A 27,729-nucleotide genomic window follows, 5' to 3' on the forward strand; every position below is an offset into this window, starting at 1 on the left:
TATTCGAGATTAGCATTGATAGTGGCCAACTCTATTTGAAGATTATGATATTTAAGCTTAAAATGGACATATGAGGCTATGACATCTAAGGTGGTTGTGAATGGTCTTCCTAGAATGCAATTGTAGATGCTCCTGCAGGAAACTACAATGAATTGCGAGCCGATAAACCAGACGTCTTTCCCCTCTCCTACTAATATCATTATATTGATATACCCCCATGGATGAGTTTTCGTGCCACTGAATGATTGCATATATGAGTCTTTGTATGACCAGATGCTTCATTTCTCAGGGACCATCTTTTCAAACAACTTAAAGTACGTGATATCACACGAGCTATTATCGTTAATCAAAATCCAGGAGACATCGCAATTCCCGATCGTAGCAGTTATCCCTAAGGGAAAATTTTGTTTGGGGTTCCTCCAACTTTCTAAGAGTTCTGAAACCCTAGCATTGGTTGGTCAGGGGTTTTTGCCGATGCACCTCCATATATCCTTCTAGAGGACGACCATCACTTCGGTGATCTTTCTTTTCATCGAACCCTTTGGTGGAAGGTTACCTCTGTTAAATTTAATTATCCAAAGTAATTTATGTTATTCGATGGGCTTAACATCCTAACCTGTGGCGCCTAGGATGGGCTAAGTGGACTAGGTACAATCTCTTAAGGGCTCTATACTATAAGGAAATATAGTTGCGTCCTCACTAACATAAATTGTTTTAGCACAATGGTAAGCGCTTGATCCAAAATAAGTATAGTTAATACTCAGATTATCAAATGAGTTTATTCCATTAGTGTCAAGTCCAAGCCTAAGGTTTCTTGTCTCATAACTAAAATTCATAAACAATAAATCAATTTTCTTCCATTGCAAAGAATCAACTAAATGCCAAGCTTTTACATCACATTTTCTTTCATTTGCAAGCTATCTAATATTATTTACATCATTCACATTAGCAAATAGTCTCTTGAACCTTGGAATTATTGGCAGGTACCATAACACTTTGGTAGGAGGATGCTTCTTGCTAACATTGTTATTGTCATCACCATTATTATCATTTACCTTGTAGTGCGACTCACCATTTTTTGGGCATTGATTAAATTTTTCATACTCTTTTCTGTATAACATGCAATCATTACGACATGCATGTATTTTGATATACTTCGAACCTATTGTACACAATATCTTCTTGGTCTCATACCTACGGTCCAACAAATTGTTATCTTCTGGAAGCATTTCTTTTAGAAACTCAAACAATTATGTGAAAATTTTATCTGTTCACCCACTTTTTTCTTTCATATATTAAATAATTTTAACACCCAGACAATCGTGTAAAATTTGTGTACCCCTTCTATAACAATGCATCCTTGTCAATATATCACAATAATACTAGTACAACAATACAACAACAACATTGTCAACAACACAATAACAATCCCAATACAACAACACAATAACAATGAAACAACTAGAACATTAATATATATTATTGTCAACAAAAAAATTTCTATCTCACTCAATCACAACAACATATAACATTCATTGTCATTCATGCACACCACATTCTTCTAAATTGACATATATTGGTTTAGGATCAGCATACTCTTAATTCCTCGTATATGTAGGCAAGTAATTCAGGTTCAACATATATGTCAACACATTTATAATCATTTAGATTTTCCCCATATTTAATTACATTTGCATCAAAGTTCAGAGGTAAATCCACAATCAAATGAGAATTTCTTAAGATTTATGTATGTTAAAAATCTGACATTAGATAAAATTGAAAAGCGATATGGACTCCAACCCTCTGCTAGGGTTTGTGAGTTCTCCTGTCACGGCAATAGGCAATACAATTCCGGCAAGTCTGAAAAAGAGTACGGCGGAACTGGATCTTCATGAACGCAGTACCAAAAAAGTCAAAGAAGGGGTGGGTCACCTGGTTGAGAAAGGCATCTCCTTCAAAGATATCATGGCCGGGAAAAGCGGGGATGATATGGAGGATGAATCTGAAAGTGAGAAGGAAGGTAGGGGAGATAATGAGGAGGATTATCGGGACATCAAGGTTGAGGAGGAATTGATAGGTGGATATGAATGCCCTAACTTCATTTTCTCGGAGAAGGAGGAGAAGAGAATTCAAAGACCTTGAAAGAGGGGAGTGATTGTCAAACTGTTAGGGAAGAAAATTGGATACAAGGCTCTCGAGAACAGACTAAACCAGATGTGGGTACGTAAAGGTATCATTAGTATCATTGATCTAAGCAATGATTACTATCTTGTGGCGTTCTCACATGAAGATGATAAGAAGGCGGCAATGCTTAATGGATCGTGGTTCATTTACGATCACTATCTGACGGTTAAAGAATGGAGGCCGAATTTCCAACCGAAAATTGAATCCATAAACGAAGTGGTGGTGTGGGTTAGAATTGCCGGACTACCAATAGAATACTGCGATTCTAGGGTATTAACATGTTTCGGCAATCGTATTGGTAGAACGGTGAAGGTTGATAAAACAACAATGAAGCAGGAGAGGGGCAAGTATGCTCGTATCTGTGTCACGGTAAATCTGTCGAAACCGCTCCTTGCTATGTTGAGAATCCAAGGAAGCTGTTACAAGATTGAATATGAAGGGCTCCATTTACTTTGTCTTGTTTGTGGTCGGTACGGTCATTATAAAGAAAGCTGCTCATTCAATAACAAAGGGAAGAACTTGTCAGGAGAAAGTAGTAATGGAGAGAGGCATGTAGGGAAGGAAATTACAAGGGATGGAGGCGGACAAGGAGAGTATGAGGTGGAGAATGGCCCCTGGAAAATTGTTCAGAAGCAAAGAAAGGGGAAGAAACCGGTAGATGGCCGAAAAAACACGACACCGACGATCTTCAATGGGAAAATTAATGCTGGGGGATCCCGTTTTCTAATTTTAGAAAATGAGGATATTGAAAGTAATGCTGAGGTTAATACCAATCATGACAAGAATAATCCCATTATGGAAAATGATGGGACCACAAGGATGGTGTATGATTACCCCATTATGGCCAACGTTCCAAATACAGACAAAATAAATAAAAATAATGCTGGTGCTGACGTGGAGAACATGAAGGAAAATAACAATAAGAATATACTTGATTCTCTCACGAGTTTGGAGATCAATGCTGGGGCCTAGTGTCATACCCCAATTTTTGACCTAAGATACCAACTTGTGACTCAGCAGGATTAATCAAGAAATCACTCATCAGTACAAGTAACAATCAATTAGGGTTTTGTTCTCCCTTCATCTCAAATGAACTATCTTCATCAACAATCAACATTTGGTCCTCAGAGATTCATTTCAACAAGCTCAAAGGCACTGAACCAACCAGATTAGGGTTTTGACTGAAGATAGCATACTCCTGACCTCTGCTCAGGATTTGACCTAATGACTTGGGACATGACCTCAAGACCCCAAGTGCATCATTTTGACCCAATCCATTGGCTCAGAACATCTCCTACACAAAGATTGATCAACAGTGAAATTTCAAATCATCAGAATTAGGGTTTTGAACTATCAGGGACTAAAATCAGGGATCACATTTGGGAAACCCTAAAAATCCCCAGGAAGTCAATCAAAGGTTTTAATCATCCTCAAATAATCCCTATGACAATATACAATGGAAATTGTATCTCAATTCAAGATCCACAGTCATCAATTTCATCTGGTCGACAATTAGGGTTTTTGACCTAATTCACTGAACAACTGCCTTTTTAATCAGGACATGGTGTCACAACTCAAACTATGATTCAATATCCTCCAATACCTCAATATGATCCATTCATACCACTCATTTGATGAGGATAGCCTGTTTCATTTGAAATCTCCAGAAACGCGATTCGTTTGAAAAATTCAACTGTACAAGATCACCATTGACTTTTGGGGAATTTTGGTCAACCATGACTTTTGAAGTTTTGAATCATCAATATATGATATATGAAGTCATTTGATCAAGAAAAATCAAGAAAATCAATCAAGAATCAAAAAGTCAAAAGTTTGACTTTCATACTTAGAAAATTTTTCTAAGTGTTTTTCATGTTTTTTTCCAAACTTTGGAAGGGAATTTCTCAAAATTTCACCTACAAACTGAAAAAAACTTCCAACATGAAAGTTGTAGATTTTGATCCAATAAACAACTTTGACACATATAAATTTTTTCCATAAGATCAACCATTTAAGAGATATGGAGCTTCAAAGTTGGCATCTTTGGAAAATTTCACTTGAAACTTCATTTTTCTCAAAGTTCATGGATCTTTTTCACCCACTTCCTTAAAGGTCTTGAAGAAACTTTCAACTAGGGTTTTGAAGTGTGTAATATGAGCTTTCTAAAATGTCCAAGAGCATGGAAAAATATGGAGTGTAGCCATGGTTTTGAATTTTGACATTAGTGAACTTTTCACTTGAAATCTCATGCCATTTTTCACTAAGTTATGAACCAAATTGCCAAATGGACCAAGTAATGATACCTAGAGGCAATAATTGGAAGATATTTTCTGATTTGAGACAGATGGGAAAGAGATAAGAAGCTTGGCCAAAATAACCATGGTTTAGTAACTTTAACCATATGCATTTAATGTAAAAGATTCCTTTCTATCCCTTAAGCCAAATCATCAAACTTTGAAGCAAGTTGCAAAGCTCTGAATTCAGAATCCATGGCCTATAAATAGAGATCATTTCCACTCTTCAAATCACACCAAAACCTCACAATTATAGGTTTTCTCTCTTCTTTCTTGAATTGCAAGTTTCATAGTTTTCAAAGAGGTAGAAAACTCAACCTCCAAACCCTTTGAGTTATGGCCAAAGTGATGGTTCTAACATCTCATAAACATCATTTGGGATGTGTTTGAATCATTCACACACCCCAAAAACACATAAAACTCAGAATCACTCTTCAACCTCCATGTTTGCATATAATGAACCTTATCATGCCAATTTTCATTCCAGATCATTTCTGTCCAAACTATCACTTCTAACACCTTCCATATACTTCATATGAATGATCCAAACACTCACATATGACCTGTAACATCTCCATCATCAGATTCGATCCTCACTCCAAGCAACTGCAGATCGGGTCCCATGGCTATGCTCAGATGAATTCAGTTCACTCCAAGCATCCAGACACCTTCCATAATCATCATAGAAGCTATTCAGATTGATACAAAGCATTTGTAACACCTCCTTTGCAAAATTCAATCTCCAGCTTGGCCGTTTTTGAGGTAAGTGCACATGAACTTCAAACTCTATCATTCATGCATCATAAATGAAAAACTGGTTTACCATCATGTTTCTGCATACATATGGATCATTAACCCTCAATCAATTGCATCATAACTTGCACATACACGATTTCAGATTGAATCATAGAATTAGGGTTCTTCACGATTTCCAGAAAATTGATGATCTTAGAGAAGAAATAAATGAAATTAAAGATCACCATCATGTTCCTTATGAAAAAACGAGTGAGATAGACTATCTACTTGATCAATTTGGTTCAGTTTCAAAGATTTTCAAAAATCAAATTAGGGTGTGTTCTTGGCGCCATTTTTCTTCAGAAAATTCAAACATTCATTTTTAAATATAATTAAATGGAAGCAAGCATATTACAAGCTGCGCGCGCAGCTCAGTTGGTCATTGTTTTGGTTGGCAAGCGTGGGTGCGTGGGTTCAAACCCTTGTGGAGACAAAACCAATTTTTTTTAGCACCTATTTTCTTTCATTTTCTTCACAACTTTAATTAATTAATTGACCAATCAAATTAACTCATTTTTTATTCATTTTTTACACACTTCTTATTCTATATATGTATTTTATGAATACCAAAAAAAATCACCAAAAAATATTTATTTAATACATTTTTAATTAGGTTTAAAATGATACATTTTTAAGTGTTTTTAAATACTTTAAAATATTGTTTTTTATTTAATTTTTAACCTAATCACTTGTAAATATTTTTTATGATCAAACCCTAATCATTTAGGTCTTAATTGAGTATTAAAACTTGTTTTAACTTAATTAAGTTGACTTTTGTCAAATTTAAACCGTTTTAAAACAAGCGATCGCGATTCTTTTCAAAACGATAAAACCATTTCTTTTTGATTTTTCTTTTCAAAAGAAACTATTGATTAAATCTCTTTGATTGATCAATTGATTTTCAAAACGAAGTGGGCCTCTCGAATATTAGAGAGTGTAAGTCCCATTTCTTTTCTTTTTGTACAGTTTTTTTAAACAATAAAACTTCTTCAAAATAAAATCTTTTCAAACAGTTTTCAAATCATTTTCAAAACAACAAAACTTCAAAGAAACTTCAAACTTTTCAAATATACCATGGGCCTCCATGTAGGTATAAGTCCCAAGCCCTTTTGTACAGACCTTTGCCTTTGTACAGTTTTTCTTCAAACAGAAAACTCTTTCGAAACAACTTTCAAACAGTTTTTCAAAAGCGAAACCTCGCGTCCTGTTAACAAAACAATCAACCATGTTTTTGTAAAATACCATGGGCCTCCATGTAGGTATAAGTCCCAAGCCCCTTTGTAAATACCTGTTTACATAGCTTTGAATAAACTCAAGTGGACCTCTCCTCGAGTATAAGTCCCGAGCCCCGTGTATACAAATGGATCATGCTTACAGGTATATTTCCTTCATAAACTCCATTATATACACACACTTTGTCATATATATATAATTATTCATAACTTGTTCATGTTTGTTCATGTTTGTTCATACTTGTTCATGTTTGTTCATATGTGTGATATGTGTGCTTGTTCAACTTAGTACAACACTAGGTTCCCCATAGCCTCCTATTGGGCTTCGTGCAAAGAATCTCCACTAGTTTAGGTTAGGACATAGAGTATGGTTTCCCGGTGAAATCGCTCTAAGAGCTCAGACCAACTATACCATGCCTCCCCTTGGGCTTTGTACAAACGAGTGACCCTCCCATAGCCTCCTCTTGGGCTTACAATGCAAGGACCCTGGATTGTCCCTCCCATAGCCTCCTCTTGGGCTTACAATGCAAGGACCCTCGGATAGCCTCCTCTTGGGCTTCGTACAAGGACCCACGGGCTTCTTATAAGCATCCCCAATATCCAAATCAAAAACCCTAGGAGATTAGACATTTATCATCTCTATGATAGGAGTATCTCTTCTATATCATCACAAACAATCAATCAATCAATCAAACTTTTTTGCCACAAGGCTGGCTAATCAATCAAACCTTTTTTACCACCATACTGGCTGATTAATCAAAGTTTTTGTCACAAGGCTGACTTCATTGAAACTTTTGCCACAAGGCTGGCTGATTAATCAAAACTTTTTGTCACAAGGCTGACTTCATTAAAAGTTTTTGCCACAAGGCTGGCTAAAAAACATCTTTATCATTCTAAGCACCATAAGCGGCATGGCCCAGGGCTTATAATGAAAAGATTTTCAAACAAAAATCAAACAGATGTATGTGATGATATAGATTAGATACATCGAACATTTAGATGACATTTGTCTCTTTTCCTTTGCTTCCACTAGCATAAGTGGGAACTACGATTGCTCTGACTTTCTCAACATCCCTTTGAGAATACGTAGGCACAAGGTCGTATCCTTGGCGAGCAAAACTTCTCCCTCAAACCATTCAAACCTTAGCACCCGTAGACCCCGAGCTACAGATGCTCTGATTCCCTCTAAGGGATATGTATGCAGAGGATCGCGATGATCTTTGCGAGCATAATCAAACAAACACCTTAGGTCCCACCTCTTTCTCACAAGAACCTCCACCATAACAAGAATGGAATAAACAAAACAAAGAAACCTATAGAGTACTATAGATACGTTGGGTGCTAATACCTTCCCTTCGTATAACCAACCCTCTTACCCAAGATCTCTCCCCCAACTTTTTAGGTTATTGCAGCTTTTTCCCTTTTCCTACTTTGGAAATAATAAAAAGTTTGGTCGGTACAAAAGAAAAATCATTTTTTGAGCACTCGAGCCCAAAGAAGGCATCAGGTGTCTCATCCCGAAAAAAGATAACAATTTTTCCCCGCGACACCTAGGAGCCAGGAAAAGTTGCGATTGGTCAAAGACTAGGTACTAAGAGGAATAAGCCGAGAATTAAAAATAAGAAACTTTCCTTGGCGACACGTGGAGGTATTCAATTAAAGGAGAAAGCAGGAGGCATTAGTAGATCAGGTGTGGAGAAAATGTTTGTTAAATTCAAACCAGGAGATATAAAGGAGACAGAGACATATGATCTTTTTAGCTTAGTAAGGAGAAATACAAATGAGAAAGGTGATGATGTTAATGATGTTTTAAACAAGAAGAGTACAATTACTCACAATCAAGAAGAGATGGAGGACCATGGTGCGAAGGAAGGAGATATTGAGGTAGATGAACCACCTGACTTAGAAAGAGCCAGACTTATAAGTTTTTCATACCCTATTAACGAAAGAGACGGTCGAAGTTGTGAAGGAAACTCCTTGATTGTTGGAGGACCCAATCTTTACATGATTTCTTTATGATGTGTTCAAATAATAAAATCATGTGTTGGAACTGTAGAGGAGCAGCTAATAAAGCATTTTTCAGATATTGCAAACAATATATTGATACGTATAATCCTAGCATTTTGGTGATTATGGAAACTAGATGTGATCCGTTAAAACTTAAGAAGACGATGATGAAACTTGGTTTTGACAGGATGGAGAGCTCTGATAATAGAGGATTTGCTGGTGGAATTGTATTAGCTTGGAATTCTAAGAATGTTCAGCTGCATGTGCATGATATTAATAGCCAATTTATTCATGCCAAAGTTTGCATGGAATACGTGGATGAATAGTGGTTAACAGCTGTCTACGCGAGTCCCAACGATAATTGTAAACAGTTATTATGGGATAGCTTGAAAAATATTGCGCAAAGTGTTACAGGAGGATGGATGGTTGCTGGTGATTTTAATGACATTGACAATGTGAATGACAAAAAGGGTGGCTTACCTGCTTCTATTCAACGCTGCCATAGAATGAGAGATAGAATTGAAGCGTGCAATATCAACAACCTTGATACGAGAGGGCCCAAATTCACTTGGAGAGGACCAATATTCCATGGGGGGCAACGAATATATGAAAAACTTGATAGAGCATTGAGTAATGACGAATGGAAGTTTCTTTTTCCTGATGCTTACGTGCAAGTTTTGGTGAGGGTGGAGTTCTCAGATCATCACCCTATCCTCATAAATCTGCATGAAGAGAACCGTGTGTACCAGCAGCGTCCGTTCAGATTTGAGAGTGCTTGGCTCATGCATGATACGTACGATAGTATGCTAAAAGAAGTGTGGCAGAAGGAGCAGTCTCTGTTGTACAATCTTAATAATATTGTGATTGGTATTGGAAAGTGGAAATTTGAATCTTTTGATCAAATCAAAAGAATGAAGAGGTTAGTTTTAAGAAGGTTAGATGGAGTTCAAAGAAAGTTGCAGATGAGAGATAATTATGGGGGCATGAGGAAGCTTGAGAAGCAACTGCAGAAGGAGCTTAGTGACATTCTGAATAAAGAGGAAATGATGTGGTTTCAACATTCACGAATGATGTGGTTGGCAGATGGCGACCGTAATACAAAGTATTACCACATGAAAACATTGGCTAGGAGGAGGAAGAACAAAATTATCACTCTCAAGGATGAGGATGGAACGTGGATTAGTGAACTTGATAATTTGAAACAACATGTTACTAATTTTTATAAGAAGCTTTTTTCAAGAGCTCAAGGCTTGTGCAATTGGAGCCAATCTGCTATCAGCTTTCCTCGTCTTAGCCATGCGGACATGGATATGCTGAATGCGGATATTAGCGAGAATGAAGTTAAAGCAGCTCTTTTCTCCATGCAGCCCTGGAAAGCCCCAGGTCTAGATGGGTTTCCAGCCGGATTCTACCAAAAAGCTTGGAACACAGTGGGAGAGGAGTTAAGTCAGTTTGTGAAAGATATTTGGAAGAATCCTAGTAGCATGGCTGACTTTAATAAAACAGATATTTGTCTCATTCCGAAAGTGGATCACCCAACGACTGTGGCACAATTCAGACCTATTTCTCTCTGCAATACCAACTATAAGATCATTAGTAAGGTGATTGTTGCAAGGCTTAGACCGCTTATGTCTCATCTCATCTCCCCTTTGCAAACCAGTTTTGTTCCTGGGAGATCCATTCACGAGAACATCATCATTGCCAAAGAGATAATGCATTCTATGCAGAAGAAGAAAGGTAAGAAAGGCTATTTTGCCATTAAAATTGACTTATCAAAAGCTTATGACAAATTAAGTTGGGAGTTTATATGGAGGATTTTGGAGGAAATTAATAGAGCTTCCAAGAAACATTGCTAATGTTATCATGCATGGTGTGACTAGTGTGGAGACGAATATTAATTGGAATGGTAACAAGAATGAGTTTTTCAGACCGCAACGAGGAATTCGACAGGGTGATCCTATGTCACCTTATCTGTTTGTTCTTTGTATGGATAAGTTATCCCATTTAATTGAGCATGCGATTAATGAGAAGCATTGGAAATCGTTTCAACTTGGTAGAAATGGAGTTTCTATTTTGCATTTGATGTTTGCGGACGATTTGTTGATTTTTGGGGAAGCAAATAAAGCGCAGTTGAATTGTGTAAAGGCTACTCTTGAGACTTTCTGCTCAATGTCGGGTCAGGAAATTAGCGCTGAAAAATCTAGTATTCTTTTCAGTGATAATGTTCCTCGTCGCATTAGGAATCAACTCACTCATATCTCTGGATTTAGAGAAACGCAGAGCTTCGACAAGTATCTTGGTATTCCTCTTAAAGGGAAAGCCAATAGAAAACAAGACTTCCAATATGTTGTTGATCAGGTGGCTAACAAACTGTCAGGCTGGAAAGCTCGTAATCTCTCCTTTGCTGGTCGAGTAACTCTTGCCAAGAGTGTCATTGAAGCTATTCCTACATACCCTATGATGACAAATCTTATTCCGAAAGCCAGCATCTATGAAATTCAGAAAATCCAAAGAAGCTTGTCTTCACAACTGATGAAGAAGGCAATGTCGCTATTAACCAGCTCTATAAGTATCTGACACAAAATGATGAAAGTGATGATAGTAAGATATGGAATCGCATTTGGAAGCTGAATGCCCCTGAGAGAGTTAGAACCTTTGTGTGGATCCTTCAGCATGATGATAGTAAGATATGACATTTTAGAAAAGGTCTTTACATCAGGTATAAAAATATATGATGTAAAATATATCTGTAAAATGATTTTACATCAGATATTTATTTCCAATGATATAAAAAATATTTGATTTTTAGAAAAATATTTGTTATAAAGGGCCATTACATCGGTCCAGTTTCTTAACTGATGTAAAAAGTCCAATAATTTAAAAAAATAAAAACACGATGACAGTTTGGTAAATAAATCGATTTTTGTTTTAAGAGGCCATTACATCGGTTTATTGCTCCCAACTGATGTAAAACATATGTGACTTGCCCATTACATCGGTTCATTAGTCCAACCGATGGAAAAACCCATATAAATTACCTCGAGCCTCAGGCCCAACCGATGTAAAGGAGCCTTTGTTTCAACAAAACCCTAACAGTCTTTTCCATATCTCATTTCGTCCCTGCACTTCTTCTTTCGTTCCCAGCACCACAAAAAACGGCCACTGCTCACACGGACAGCCACCACGATTGTCTCCACCGTCCGCGATACTCACCACCACGAAGCCCTAAATGGTTTCTCATTCTCTTCTCCTAACCGTTCCTCACTCTCTTCTCTGACTCGTTGAAGCCCTAAATCATTACTCAGAAATCGTTTATGCGTTTCTTCCGCGTCTCATCATCAGTAAATTCTTTGATTTTCAGGTAAGCTCTTCCATCAATCGATAGTGACAACTATTAATTTTTGGGTTTATTTTGTTGCAGAATGGAACCACTGAAGAGTTGAAGAAGATTGTGGGTAGTTTGAACAAAGCTAAAGTCTTAGGAAAAGATATTACCGGTGAGTCTTAGCAGAATCTTGATGACTGTTATTGATTTTTCCAGTTGACTACCAATAATAGAATCCATCTCATTCAAGCTTTGTTTCACATAGTTTGCAATTCAAGAATTTTTTAATGACAATATCTCTATTTTTTGGTATATCATGTAATAATGATAAAATAGTAGATTCAATCTATGTTGTGTGATGGAAAGCAATAATAGCAGAAAAGATTGAAAAAATAAGCAATAACTAGATATGATGTTATAATGAATGACTTTTGGGAAGTGGACATGATTGGAGTGTTTGATTATATATACATGCTAATTTGAGAATTCGGCTCTAAACTGTTCGGTTTAGTTATTTACAGCTTTGGCTCGAGAACTGTGATTGCACTTCATGATGGTTCGGTTATTTTCGATTCAGTTCAGTTAGACATTTCGGTCCTTATGTCTCTGCACTTTGTTGATTTTTGTGTATACATATGATGATTTTTAGGAACTTGTGGATGGGATTCCTAGAGGATGTAGGCTTACAATTGTATCTGATTCTTGCTATAGTGGTGGCTTTCACCGAACTGAATCAAACTGGGCACTCAGCAACACTGGTCACTTCTTTGATAGTGGCCTTGTGGACTGCTATACGTGAAATCAGAGTTGTTTCCTTGTTCTGGTGCAACAGATAAACACATAATAAGATCTACCTATTATTAGCGTTGTTGTTCAATCTAGAGGAGTTTCCGTGGCCTGAATTATTGCAAGCCCTAGTAAATTGCTTGGACAGCAATGATCTAAATCACATGGAAGGTGCAATGGATGCTTTATCCAAGGTGTGTTCTCTGTTTTAGATTCAGTATTAGTAAGTATGAATCCGATGCTTTTTTAGATATCATATATTCTTTCATACAAATCTAATGAACATATATACAATATCTGACAGAACCATATAACAAGAATTGGAAAGATGATTGAGAGCATGTTTTACATGGAAGGAAATACAGGTCACCCTGTATTTGAAACAACATTTGAAAAGATTGTCACTAATATATGTTTCGGTACACTTTAGAACCATATAACAAAAATGCAATGCACGTGTTTTTTTCCCCTCATCTGGTACCTCATTGTTTGTTTATTTGGTACACTTTAGAAATATAAAGAAAAATGAAGGTAGTGAGTCAGTATCATAAAACAAAGAGAAAGGGAGCATAAAACGTGTGAATCAATAATCTATATATTTTTTGATAGGGTGAATCAATAATCAATATCATAAAACCATGGGATTAAAGGGAAGTTGGGTTAGCTTTTAAAGGGAACTAATGAGTATTAAAGGGAGCTAATATCAATAAGGACTAATGAGAATTTTGTTATATAAATTTAATGCAATATAATATATATATATATATATATATATATATATATATATATATATATATATATATATATTTATTGTTACAAAAGCAATTTTATATTTTATGTGGTTTTATATGGATTTTTTTTCTTCTGAATTAGTGCTTTTGAGGTTCATCAATTTGCAAATGGCAATAGAAAAAAGGCTACATGGTTTCAATCCAATGTAAGTGTGATATAAATTAAATTATAATTGTATATTGTATATTTAATTTTATGATAATTATTCACCAATTATGTCATTCATTCGTAGACAAGAAAACAAAATAACTCTAATGATTATGGGTACCATGTGATGAAAATTATGTTGGATATTGTCTCTGCCAATATAACTGAATCTTGGATGCAGGTAATAAAATAACTTTAATTTATTATTTTCAAAGAATCTTGTGTTTTACAACTTAATGTGAATTTTCAAAGAATAATTTTATATTGTTATTTACGTATTGTAGGTATTTGATGATCCTACAGAATTAACACAAGATGATTTGTATGATTTGCGACTCCGTTGGACAAAATGTTTCATTGAGTTATATAAGCTTTATCTGGTGAGTTATATGGAATTGTCTATATTTTTTATTGGAGCCAATTTCTTGACTTTGGTGTTGTCTGGTGATGTTAATTAGTGTTATTATTTATTCTCAGCAAATGTAATTTTGGTGTGATCAGAAGCTACAACTCATCTTCTCGTGGATGCATGTTGGTATTTCAAGTGCGCGAAATGACTTAAATGGTTGGATATTTGATGTTTTGTTATTTTATAGTAGTCCACCGTGTGTAAACCTTCTTATAATTTTGTACACTTGTGTTTCTAGATTAATATTTTTGTAAATTTTGAAGAATATATATATATATATATATATATATATATGAATCTTAGCTATTTGGTGCAATGAATTTATATCCTTCATTGGTTAGAAAAATATGAAAATAGTGACCTAAATGTGGTTTGTGTGCTGTGGGAAAAATGTGTAAAATAGCGACCTAACTTTGGTCTGTGTGGTATTTGAAAGTTATATGGAAAATTAGGTAAAAAAAATTTAAGGTTAAAATAGGAAAAATAGCTATTATTTGCTTAAAAGCAGAAAACATCTTACATCGGGCAAAAATGAAAACCGATGTAAGAACTTATCTATTACATCGGGTAAAGTGGAAAACTGATGTAAAAAATGTCTATTACATCGGGCGAATAGGAAAACCGATGTAAAATATGGCGTATATTTTTTTAATTAAAAAATTACATTATTTTTCACATCAGACCTCTGAATTCAACCGATGTGATATGTTAATTTTTCACATCGGACCTTGGCCCGATGTAAAATGTCTCTAACTTATTACATCGCCTGGCTTTACATCGGGTCCAGACCCGATGTAAAAAGTACGTTTTGCCCGATGTAAAAAGTACTTTCTGCATTAGTGGCAGAATCGTATAAGCTTGTCTGGTTTCGGGTTGGATGGATGCTCCCTATGTGGTGCAGCGCAGGAGACTTCTCTTCACGTTTTGCGAGATTGTAACACAGTGAAAGATGTTTGGAACTGCTTAGTTCCTATTTCTCTTAAATCTAACTTTTTTATTGCAGGTTGGCACGATTGGATAGAGCTTAATATCCTTAGTGATATTCACGGTAGCAATGATTGGGGAGATATTTGGGCTACTGCATGTCACACAATATGGCAATGGAGAAACAAGGAAAAGCACGATACTACATTTAAGAGGCCATTTTGTGCTACAACAGTAATTATGGAGAAGTTCCTGCAATATAAGAAGGCTATGGTCAACAAAAATATGATCATGGAAAGATATCATACTGTTAAGCTTGTTCATTGGTGTACTCCTAAGCATGGTTTTGTGAAACTGAATATTGATGGTGCCCATGACCATAATGGTTTATCAGGAAGTGGTGGTATTATAAGAGATAGCCATGGTACGTGGATTGGCGGATTTTCCAATTGCATTGGTTCATGCAGCCCGCTAATGGCTGAACTTTGGAGTGTGTATCTAGGTATCAAGTTGGTGCTTGATCTCGGTTATCTAAAAGTGGAGGTTGAATCTGATGCTATAAGAGCTGTTGATTGCATTAAGATGCAGGAGCGAAACAAGAACAAGTTGGTGGAGAGTTTAGTGTCCAATATTGTCAGAAGTCTCTCTCTTTTTGAAGAGGTGGAAATTAAGTATGTTTATAGAGAGGCTAACAACTGTGCAAACTTGCTTGCTCGAGAAGGAAAGAAGTTGAGAGGTGATACCATTTATTATAGCCATCCTCCTCCTTGGTTGCTTACTAGTTTGGAGGAAGATAGAAGTTTTTTAGCTAGTCCTAAGATTATTTCCTTGTAGTTTTTTTCTTCTTGGGCCTTGGCCCTCCCTAATATCAAAAAAAAAAAAAAAAGAATTTCTTATGCTGGTACCACATGCGCTAGATGCTTAAATATCTCAATTTACTGACTAGTTTAATAGTCTCCATTTGCGACATAAAATCTACATCTCATTTCCAATTTATTTTATCCATTAATTTCCTTATTTGAGAACCATTGATTTGGGAACAATAATTATAATTCGATTTTCATTCTCAATTTTTATTTAGAAAATTAATTAAAGGTTTATCAAGTTTTTAAATTGTTTTATTTTTTATTTTCACCACTGATGTAGTGGGTTCAATCCCCTTGATATTTTTAAATTGTTTTAGTTTAACTCATTAAATATAATAAAAGAAAAAAAAAAGACATGTAGTATGTGATTAAATGATATTTAAGCATATTTGTGATATTTTTATTAAAAAATAGTATACTATCAACCAGACCTAAAAAATTGTATATAAATTTTTTCTTTAAAATAATTTAAACATCAACTATTTTTATTTAGAATTGGGGAAGAGATGTCAAAATTGTTTTAAAAAAACTAAAATTTCGTAAATAGATTATAATTGAGAAACTAAAATTCTAATTTAGCTTATAAAAATAATTACTCATAAACACAAATTTATATATTTTCCTTATAAGTATATACTATAGATTAGAGAAAATACTCACTCACGAGTAAAGTTATTATCTTGAGATTTTTTTTTCCTTATTGATTAAAAGATTAAAAAAAATAAATCTAATAACAGTAATTTGTAAATTAAGTCAAAAAATAATACTTATTTGTTTTACATACATGAAATGAAAGTGTAAATACATTCAGTCAAATTATGTAATGATTTAATTTTTAAAAAAGTACTTTTTACAATATCTAATCGACACTAGTCAATTGAAATTTGAAAGCATATGTAAAACGATTTGCAACGCTATTGCATAGACTTTAATTCAATCTCATAACAATAACGTCTGTTTACCTCTCAAATGCCATGTATCATCAAAACATGAAGACTCCAAAATTTGAACATTTCTATGTAACTCTCTTTGCGTATATACCTATATTTTTTTATATTAACGTTTCTAGTGTATTATTTTAGCATATAGACTGATCATTGTTTTTTTGTAGGTTATTGGTGTGATTTCTGTAGTTCTGATATTAAGTTCAGTAGCAGAATGCAGAATTCCTAGTAGTAAATTGAGCAATTTTGATTATCATGCAATCAATTGCCGAAAACACAGCGCAGTTTTGACAGATTTTGGTGGTGTTGGTGATGGAAAAACCTCTAATACCAAGGCTTTTAATTCAGCAATAGCTAACCTAAGCCAATATGCAAATGATGGTGGTTCACAACTTATTGTTCCACCAGGTAAATGGCTAACTGGAAGCTTCAACCTCACAAGCCATTTCACACTTTTTCTCCAAAAGGATGCTGTCATTCTTGGATCTCTGGTATATATATCTATGATGATTTTTATCTTGTATCATTTGGAAATTTCATAATCAATTAAGGGTATTTATATTACACAGGATGAATCAGAATGGCCTCAACTTCCTGTTTTCCCATCTTATGGAAGAAGTAAAGATGCACCTGCTGGATGGTCTAGCAGTCTCATTTTTGGAACTAATCTTACCGATGTTGTAATTACCGGTAACAACGGAACAATTGATGGACAAGGATCTTATTGGTGGAACAAGTTCCACAAGCATGAATTGAAAATCACTAGACCTAACATGATTGATCTCATGTACTCTAATCAAATCCAAATATCTAATCTTACTTTGGTTAATTCACCAGCTTGGTTTGTCCATCCAATTTACAGCAGGTTTGATAATGCAACATTTTCTATTATTTCTCATCCTTAGTGTATTGTTTTTCATTCTTCTGATTAAGTTTTATTTTTACAGTGATATAATTATAAATGGACTCACCATCCTTGCACCTGTTGACTCGCCAAACACCGATGGGATAGATCCTGGTAAGCTTTATTTTCTTAAAACATCATCAAAGTCGTGTATCTATCTGTGTCCCTGTAAACTACTAACAAGAACTATTTGTTTTCCAACCCTTTTCCTTTTCAACAGATTCATCTACAAATGTTAGGATTGAAGACAACTACATTGTCTCTGGTGATGATTGCGTTGCCATAAAAAGTGGATGGGATGAATATGGAATCAAAGTTGGAAAGCCATCACAACAAATAGTCATAAGAAGGTTAACATGTATATCGCCGGATAGTGCTATGGTTGCATTAGGGAGTGAAATGTCAGGTGGAATCCAAGATGTAAGAGTTGAAGACGTAACTGCTATCAACACTGAATCAGCTGTTAGAATCAAAACAGCTGTCGGTAGAGGCGCATTCGTGAAGGACATTTTTGTTAAAAGAATGAACTTGAACACAATGAAATATGTGTTTTGGATGACAGGTGATTATAAATCACACCCTGACGAGGGATATGACCCAAAAGCATTTCCTAAAATTAGTGGAATTAATTATAGAGACGTTACTGCCAAGAATGTGACATATGCCGCGAAACTTGAAGGGATTTCTAATGACCCGTTTACAGGAATATGTATTTCTAATGCGACTTTTGAAATGAGTGCCCAGAAGAAGCTTCCATGGAATTGTACTGATGTTGCTGGAGTTACAAGTAATGTGAGCCCTAAACCTTGTGAATTACTGCCAGAGAAAGAGAGGCTGGACTGTTCTTTTCCCAATGACAAACTGCCCGTTGAAAATGTTCAGTTTAAGACCTGTACCTACCAAAGTAGTGTCTTCTGATAATTTGGATGTAATATTTTGTTTAATAAAATAAAATGGATGTATTTGAATTGAAAGTTAACTTTATCATATACTAGTGTAGAATAGTATGAGAGCAAAGGATTTTTTTTTCTTCTGAATTTCTTCTCTTAATGGTATATATTATAACGGATCCATGATATACACTGCATGCATTCATTTGATGCTATCCTAGATATAGTCATTAAGCTCTCTCCCTAGCCCCGCCAATCTATCCTTGTGAGTCTTCACCTCTTTGGGACATGCATCCTTCTCTTCCTAAGGAGTATCCTCGGCCTCCTTAGCCTAGGAAATCTGTGTCTCTCGGGCTATCTCGGAGTAGGTCAAAGAAGTTCGAGCCTCTACAAATTCCTTCTCCTTTTTCATCAAGGACTCCATAACAGAGAGACCTTCAAAGTGAGTTCAGAAGGAGCACCATGGGTTTCCACATCCTTTTTAACACCAACAAATTTCTCTCAGAGTTTATTTTGCTCACAAAAGAAAAGGTCATATTAACCCTTTAGAAGCTCTTTCTCCTCAAAAGGGTTGTCACGTGCCAGCACCTCACCCCGACCAATCACTATCTGAGACATAAAGAGGCACCCCATTAGATATTAAAGGTTATATCCGCCATTATCCTGATATACAGAGCATGCCCTTCTACCTTTAATATCTATTGGGGGCCTCTCTACGTCCCGAAAGGGAATTTAATGGTATATATAGCCCCCTTTTGGGATGCAAATATGCATTTACTAGGCGGTGTGAGGCCCTCGGGTTAAAAAGATTTCAAAGAGTTTGAAAGAGGTAGAAGAATTCTGTTTAACACCCAGGGCAAGCTCTTAGAGGTGGGCCTGTATGGCCCATATGTCTTTGGAAGGTCCCCCCTTGAGCCCGACCTTTGCCACAACCCGTTTTTGTAGTTTCACTAGCACTAGATGCAGGTCGATCGTGTGATTTCTAACTCCGACTTTCAGAAGACGTATGCCCCAAGTCTGACTGTTCCTGCTCCATAGGTGAAGTCTCATTCTCCCTCTAGCCTGTTACTATTGTCAACTCAACTGAGACCAAAATGGGGGTACGGAGAAGGGGACAAAAGTGTATTATCTTCCTCTTGAGCCCTCTATTCCTCCTGAAAATGTTTTGAGCACCATTATCTTATATGTAAGAGGGAATATAAAGACGGTTAGCAAAAATAGCTTGAAAATAACAAAAGTAAATATACAAAGATAATTTTATGTCTTTACAAAAGAGGTATTTTCTTTCGAGAGCAGTGGCTGCTTCCACAACCGCTCGCGTGTTAATATACTGCTTCTTCTACTGAGTGATCGGTACATCTGAAGGCCTAACTCCCTCCTCATAACCCAAGATTTCCAAAAAAACCTAAGTCCTCTTTCAACAACTCTTCCTCTAGTGTCAAAGAGTTAGAGGCGAAGGCATATGCTTTCGGAGCACGAAATAAATGGCTATGAGCCAAACATTTTAGGATCATGTCCTTACATTTCACTTACTAAGAACTAGGGCCCGAAAAGGAAGTATTGTCTTTTGGGAGAATGCATAATGCTAACTAAGCCTATTGATTATGGGTTGGGAAAGGGAGGGTCACCAAGAAGTAATGGTCCTTGAAGTTTTACCAGCTTTTAAGGTAAACATTAAACACCTTCTGAGGCTGGTGAAGCGAGAGTATCCCATGTCCCCGATCCCTGCTAGCAGAGATTCACATCATAATGAAGAGGTTGAGGAATAATCTCAGAGTCAACAATTTTTCCTGATACTCTCACAAGTAGTAGAATACCTTGACAAAGGCACAAACTATCGAGTTCATTTAGGACGAAGTAGTTCTTAAATGATTCAATACCCCCTCCTAGAAGCCCTTAAAGGGAAGATTGAACCTCAACCTAGAAAGTAAACATTCATAGAAAAGTATCAAACATCCATGAGCTACATATCCTCTTGGTAGTGTCGACACAGGAAATATTTCAATCAAAGGAAGACCCCACATATGTATAAGCCCTTCCAAACTTGCAGCACTACTGAAGACTGAAACCATTACTATTTTAACTCTTCCTGCACCTAATGGTATCAAGTAGCATCAGTAGGAGTTATGAGACCTTGCCATTCCTTTCGAACCATGTCCTCTCAACTATAATAAACTTATAATGTTGGTCATGAACTCAAGAATAGTTTGGAAGTCGAGATGATCCTAAACCTCCTTATCATTAAGATCCCGACCATTTATTGACCTAAATGAACTAATAGAGAGGCGAGTCCTTGGTTCATCCCATCTAGTCTCAGCAAAATCCATATTTTTCATATGTTGTTGAGAGAAAAGGGACCAACAACAACATCCTTAGTAACACGATGATCATAGTTCATCCCTTTGATTCCTTCTATAGAATTGTCTATACTTATTCCAAAATGAGAATTCAAAGGTTTGATGCCATCTTCAATAGATTCTCCACTAGAGGCAGAACAATCATTGAGGGTAATGAGGTTCGCAATGAGTTGGTTAACTGCTAAAGCAACAATATTTGGCATTTCTAGGTCTACTATTCCAATGTGGGATGACGCATCACTTTTCCTTCACCAGTATGCATGTCTACAATATTTGAATGTTTATTTCTTACTTCAGTCATTCATAGAACAAGGAAGGAAATATAATTGTATGTAAATAAGGAGAAATAGTATATGGTAAAAGCTGGAAATTTAAGAAAACAGTTAAGAAGAAGGGTTATTTGGAAGTATGGGGAACCAAAGGAATGCAAAATCCAAAGAAGATAAGGAACATACTCCCTCAGGCCATTATTATAAGCAAATATTCTTTTTTAGGTTCATTGAATAATGAATGTATCTAGTCTTTTATATAGACCAAATACATTCATTACTCAATGAATCTAAAAAAAAGAATATTTGCTGATAATAATGGCCAGAGAGTACAAAATATGAATTATCAGGGCTCAAGGAGATGCAATCATAATTTGCAAAAGGAAAAGAAAGATACATTTTGCACAAAGAAGTAGAAAAGTTATTTGAAAGAAGAAATGACCTAAAATAGCTGTGAAGACAAGCTTCTTCAAGGGTTTTTGATGAAGACAAAACATCACCATAGCTTTTGGCAAAGGACTTGGATCAAGAATTCTCTCAATATACAAGTTTAATCTTCAATATATCTTGATCAATTGTAAGGTAAATAAGTTAAAGAAAAACTCACTTAGATATAATTGTGTAATCAATGGAAATATCACACATAACATGCATTGCATTTAAAAGGCTTTTGGTAAAACTCATTTCAACATAAAAAGCTTTTTTCAAATTGTTTTTTTGGTTTTGTAGTTGAAGTAATCGGTTACTGAAGCTTTGGTAACCGGTTACTGAGTTTCTCAAAAGATCTCTCTCTGGTTTTTGTATGGGTAATCGATTACCCTGGTTTCAGTAATCGGTTACCCTGTTAAAAATTTGAAAAATATGAACGTTGCAATTGGGTAACCGGTTACCCTACTTCTGGTAACCGATTACTGCTGAAGCATCACATCTTTTCATTATTTCTTCAGCCATACGAAATTTCTTTTTAGCCATGAGTTTGCATCTTTTTGAAAATGTTTTTGCAGCCTTTTGGAAGGGTGTTTTATCATATATAAAGGCTTCTTTCTTCCTTTTAAAAAACACACATATACTATCATTTTTTCATAATCATTTTTGTTGTGCTCTTGCTCTCAAATTTCCATTGTGTTCAAACTTCTTTAAAGAAAAATTTTCAGCATACACTTTCATATACTTAGAAAATTTTCTTCATCATTTCCATTGAGTACATAATAACCTATTGTGAGAAAACTTTACTTATTACCAAATATATTCAATCACTTGTAATTCTTTATGTTTGTATTGATTACATCTTATTGTTCCAAGTGTGGATATAAGATTGTAAGGTTGTAACCTTGTTGTCCGTAGTTTTGGAAACAAGAGGTATCCTTAGGGAGGGTGTTCTCTTAAGGACTTATTGAAATCCAAGAAGGGTGTTCTTGGTGGTTGTCTCTTTAGAAGGACTAGGAAGAGTCTTGTAAGAGTCATAACATTATAGTAAAATCTCTTGCTTGTTGGCAAGGGGACTGGAGTACTCTCGACCTGTGAGGGGAACCAGTATACATCGTGTGTTCATTTACTTTCCGCTTTTATTGCTTTCAACACACTCAACAAGATCATAAAAGAATAAAAGAACAAAAATCTACCATCACCTAATTCACCCCCCCTCTTAGGCGCACATATTAACTAACATTTGGCATCAGAGCAAGTTATAGGTAACTTGTTCCTAAAGATCCAGAATGGCTTCCGCAAATCAAAGACCGGTTTTCAAAGATGGTGGTTCTAACAACAAGCCTCCATTGTTTTGTGGTGAATATTTTGACTTTTGGAAAATCCAAATGAAGGCTCATCTAGAAGCACAAGGAGAAGAAGTTTGGGAGGCTGTCCTACAAGGTCCTCATGTTCCTACAACGGTCGTTAATGGTGTTGGATCGGAGAAACCTAAAGCGTCATGGGATGATAATGATAGAAAAAGGGTTCTTGCTGACAAAAAGGCGATCAGTCTTCTTCATGGTGCTCTTAGTATGGATGAATTCTTCCGAGTATCAACATGTACAACATCAAAAGAAATTTGGGATACTCTTGTAGAAACTCATGAAGGTACCGCTGAAGTTAAAAGATCAAGATTGAATACTTTAAGCCAAGAGTACGAACTGTTTAGAATGAAGCCTGGAGAAACTATTCTCGATTTGCAAAAACGATTCGTACATTTGACAAATCACTTGAAGGCACTTGGTAAGACTCTTACTACCGAAGAACTTAATCTTAAAGTGCTCAGATCTTTGACAAGGGAGTGGCAACCAAAAGTGACGGCGATATCCGAAAAGAAGAATTTATCAAAACTTACTTCCGCAACACTATTTGGAAAACTTCAAGAATATGAGACAGAACTTGGAAGATTGGAAAAGCATGAGAACTTAGAGAAGAAATCCAAAGGCATTGCATTAAAAGTAGATTCAAAAGAAAGCAAAATGAAAAATGCATCGGATGAAGATGAAAACTTCTTGCTTCTTGTAAAAAGGTTAGGCAAATTTTTTGGTAATAAAAATAATATTGATAATGCTAACTTTGTCAAAAGGAAGAAATTCTCAAAGCATAAGGATAAAGAAGCATCCACTTCATCACAAGAAGTAACATGCTATGAATGTGGGAAACAAGGACACATAAAGCCGGAGTGTCCAAAATTTTCTAAGAAGAATGGATTCAAAGGCAAGAAGGAATTCAAAAAGAAAAGTGCCTACATAGCATGGGAAGATAATGAAGTAAGTTCTTCATCGGACTCCGATAGTGACGAAAGTGCAAATCTAGCATTGATGGCATCACACCACTCCGATGATGAAGAAGGCGAGGTTAGTTACGATGATTCTCTTTTTAATAATGGTGCACAAGATGCAATAAATGAATTGTTAAATGAGTGTAAAATTCTCTATAAAACTATCTCATCTCAAAAGAAGATAATATCATCTTTAGAAGAAAAGGTTAAGATAATTGAAGAAGAACATAAAGATGACAAAGAAAAAATGATTAGTGTTCAAGAAGATAATGTTGCATGCAAGAATTGTGAATCACTTTCCTTCCAAATTTTCCAATTAAAACGTGTTTTAGAAAGATATGAAAAAGGGCAAATTGGATTGGAAAATGTTCTTAGCACACAAAGATACTCCAATGATAAGAGCGGACTTGGTTTCTCTAAATTTGATAAACCAACATCCAACAAGACTATCTTTGTCAAAGCTAGTAACCAACCAATTCAAGAGAAAGTGATCAAGCCTAAAGTAATGCAACATTATCCTAAAAGGAAGAACTTTATTAAGAAGAAATCTTATCCTCCTAGATATAGAAGTAACTTTGAACCTACTTGTTTTTATTGTGGTATTATTGGTCACACACCCAATGCTTGTTATGTAAGAAACTTTAGTGTACCTAGTGGACATTATGTATGGGTGAAGAAAGGAACTAACTATGATGGACCCAAAGCCACTTGGGTACCTAACAAAACTTAATTTGTTTTGCAGGCTTGCTTGAAGACCACTTCAAACCTATGGTATCTAGATAGTGGTTGTTCAAAGCATATGACGGGAGACTTAAACCAATTTTCAGATCTAAGGTTAAAGGCCAAGGGTTTTGTCACTTATGGAGACAACAATAAGGGAAGAATTCTTGGCAAAGGCAAAGTTGGTGCACCACCTTTCACATCCATTGAAGATGTTCTTTATGTTGAAGGACTAAAGCATAATCTTCTAAGCATTAGCCAACTTTGTGACAAAGGCTTCAAGATCAAATTCACTAAGGAGGAATGCTTGATCATCGATGAAGTCACCAATGAGGTAAAACTCAAAGGTACAAGAATTAATAACATTTTTATGATTTCGTTAAATGATTTATCTTTGAAAGTAAAATGTCTTTTGGTAAACAATAATGAATCATGGTTATGGCATAAAAGAGCAGCCCATATTCATATGGATCATTTAAATAAGTTAACCAAACATGATCTTGTTATTGGCTTACCTAAGATAAAGTTTGTCAAAGATAAATTATGTGATGCATGTCAAAAGGGAAAGCAGACCAAATCATCTTTCAAACCAAAGAATGTGGTGACTACAACAAGACCACTTCAATTGTTGCATATGGATCTATTTGGTCCATCAAGGACAAGAAGCTTCGGAGGTAATGTATACGCTTTAGTTATTGTTGATGATTATTCTAGATATTCTTGGACTTTGTTTCTTGTGCAGAAAAGTGATGCTTTTAAAGCCTTTAAAAAGTATGCAAAACAAATCCAAAATGAGAAGTCATTAAAGATTGTATCCATAAGAAGTGATCATGGTGGAGAATTTCAAAATGCATCATTTGAAGAATTTTGTGAAGAACATGGTATCTCTCATAATTTTTCAGCACTAAGAACTCCACAACAAAATGGAGTAGTTGAAAGGAAAAATAGGTTTCTAATAGAACTTGCAAGAACAATGCTTAGTGATGCAAATCTTCCTAAATACTTTTGGGCGGATGCGGTTAGTACGGCATGTTATGTTGGAAATCGAGTAATCATTAGACCTATCTTAAAGAAGACTCCATATGAACTCTTCAAAGGAAGAAAGCCAAACATTGCTCACTTTCACATTTTTGGATGCAAGTGCTTTGTTCTCAACAATGACAAAGACAATCTTGGTAAGTTTGATGAGAAATCCGACGAAGGTATATTTCTTGGTTATTCTCTTTCTAGTAAAGCATATAGAATTTATAATAAAAGAACTTTAACTATTGAAGAATCTATGCATGTATCGTTTGATGAGACTAACACCTCCAAGGAGGAAATAGTTGTTTGTGATGATGATGATTCTTTAGATTTACCCTCGGAAGAACTTTCAAATGAAACAATTGTGAAGGCACCGAAAGTTCAACAAGAAAGTGTTCAACAAGAAAGTGTTCAACAAGAAAGCATACAACAAGAATCAAACACCAATGATCTACCAAAAGAATGGAGAACGCATAGAGATCACCCTATTGATAAAGTTATTGGTGATATTAGCCAAGGAGTTGCAACAAGATTAAATCTCAAAGATGCTTGCTTACACATGGCTTTTGTTTCACAAATAGAACCATCCAAGGTATCTCAAGCACTAGAAGATGATCAATGGATTCTTGCCATGCAAGAAGAGTTAAATCAATTCGAGCGAAACGATGTTTGGGAACTTGTTCCTAATCCGGGAAACAAACGTATCATTGGAACCAAATGGGTATTCAAGAATAAGATGGACGAAAATGGTATAATTACTCGAAACAAGGCAAGATTAGTGGCACAAGGGTACAATCAAGAAGAAGGTATTGACTTTGAAGAAACCTTTGCTCCAGTAGCTAGATTGGAGGCGATAAGATTACTTCTTGCGTATGCATGCTCATTAGACTTTGAACTTTTCCAAATGGATGTAAAAAGTGCTTTTCTCAATGGTATCATCAATGAAGAAGTTTATGTAAAGCAACCCCCCGGGTTTGAAGACTACAAGCATCCTACTCATGTCTTCAAACTAAAGAAAGCATTATATGGGCTAAAACAAGCACCAAGGGCTTGGTATGATCGACTAAGTACCTTCCTAATCGAAAAAGGGTTTGTAAAGGGTAAAGTAGATACTACTCTTTTCATTAAAAAATTCAATCGTCATACTTTACTTGTACAAATTTATGTAGATGATATTGTGTTTGGTTCGACTAACCATGAAATGTGCAAAGAGTTTTCTTCAATGATGCAAGGAGAATTTGAAATGTCCATGATGGGAAGATTAAATTTCTTTCTTGGTCTCCAAATAAAACAACTCAAGCATGGAATCTTCATCAATCAGTCAAAATATTGCAAAGAACTAATCAAGAAATTTGAGATGGAAAATAGTAAAGATAGTGCAACACCAATGGGATCTGGCACCTACCTTGATCCAGATGAACCAGGCAATCCTGTCAACATCACAAAATATCGTGGAATGATCGGCTCACTTTTATACTTAACGGCAAGTCGACCAGATATAATGTTTAGCGTCTGCTTATGTGCCAGATATCAAGCCAACCCTAAGGAATCTCACCTTGCAGCAGTCAAACGAATCATTAAATATCTAAAAGGAACAACCAACGTCGGCTTATGGTATCCTAAAGGTAGTATAAATACTTTAGTTGGTTATTCTGATGCTGACTATGCAGGTTGTAAAACTGATCGCAAAAGCACCAGTGGAACGTGTCACATTTTGGGAAATGCTCTAGTGTCATGGTCATGCAAGAAACAAGCAAGCGTGGCTCTTAGTACTGCTGAGGCTGAATATATTGCAGCCGGAAGTGGATGCGCTCAAATCTTATGGCTCAAACAACAACTGCTTGACTATGGTTTAAACCTTGGGTGTGTTCCTCTAAGATGTGATAACACAAGCGCGATCAACATAACAAAAAATCCAGTGATGCACTCCCGCACAAAACACATAGATATCAGACATCATTTCATACGAGATCACGTGTTCAAAGGTGATGTTGAGATAACATTTGTAGATACGCAAAATCAACTTGCTGATATCTTCACAAAGCCGCTTCCAAAAGATGCTTTCTATAAAATCCGTCGAGAACTTGGCATTCTGGATGAAAGTGATCTAGC

The 27,729-nt window shown here is 35.7% G+C and overlaps 3 protein-coding genes across 3 annotated transcripts; all 3 read left to right on the forward strand.

The window, feature by feature from the left end:
- Positions 1–2,214: 2,214 nt before the first annotated feature.
- On the forward strand, positions 2,215–3,156 carry LOC131649522 (uncharacterized). The gene has a single exon (XM_058919284.1). The coding sequence runs from the start codon at positions 2,215–2,217 to the stop codon at positions 3,154–3,156; it is 942 nt and encodes a 313-aa protein (XP_058775267.1).
- Positions 3,157–10,375: 7,219 nt separating this feature from the next.
- On the forward strand, positions 10,376–15,729 carry LOC131649534 (uncharacterized). The gene is made up of 9 exons (XM_058919295.1): positions 10,376–11,053; positions 11,934–12,009; positions 12,349–12,431; positions 12,487–12,632; positions 13,497–13,560; positions 13,648–13,743; positions 13,847–13,942; positions 14,812–14,905; positions 14,975–15,729. Exons 1-9 carry the CDS (start codon positions 10,376–10,378, stop codon positions 15,727–15,729), a joined length of 2,088 nt encoding a protein of 695 aa, XP_058775278.1.
- A 1,006-nt stretch (positions 15,730–16,735) lies between these two features.
- Positions 16,736–18,527, forward strand: LOC131612699 (probable polygalacturonase). Its single transcript, XM_058884466.1, has 5 exons — positions 16,736–16,780; positions 16,873–17,196; positions 17,275–17,570; positions 17,653–17,723; positions 17,830–18,527. The coding sequence occupies exons 1-5, from the start codon at positions 16,736–16,738 to the stop codon at positions 18,525–18,527; spliced, it is 1,434 nt and encodes a 477-aa protein (XP_058740449.1).
- The last annotated feature ends 9,202 nt before the right edge of the window (positions 18,528–27,729 follow it).

The sequence above is a fragment of the Vicia villosa genome, linkage group LG1 (genome assembly GCF_029867415.1).
Source record: "Vicia villosa cultivar HV-30 ecotype Madison, WI linkage group LG1, Vvil1.0, whole genome shotgun sequence".
Lineage (NCBI taxonomy): Eukaryota > Viridiplantae > Streptophyta > Magnoliopsida > Fabales > Fabaceae > Vicia > Vicia villosa.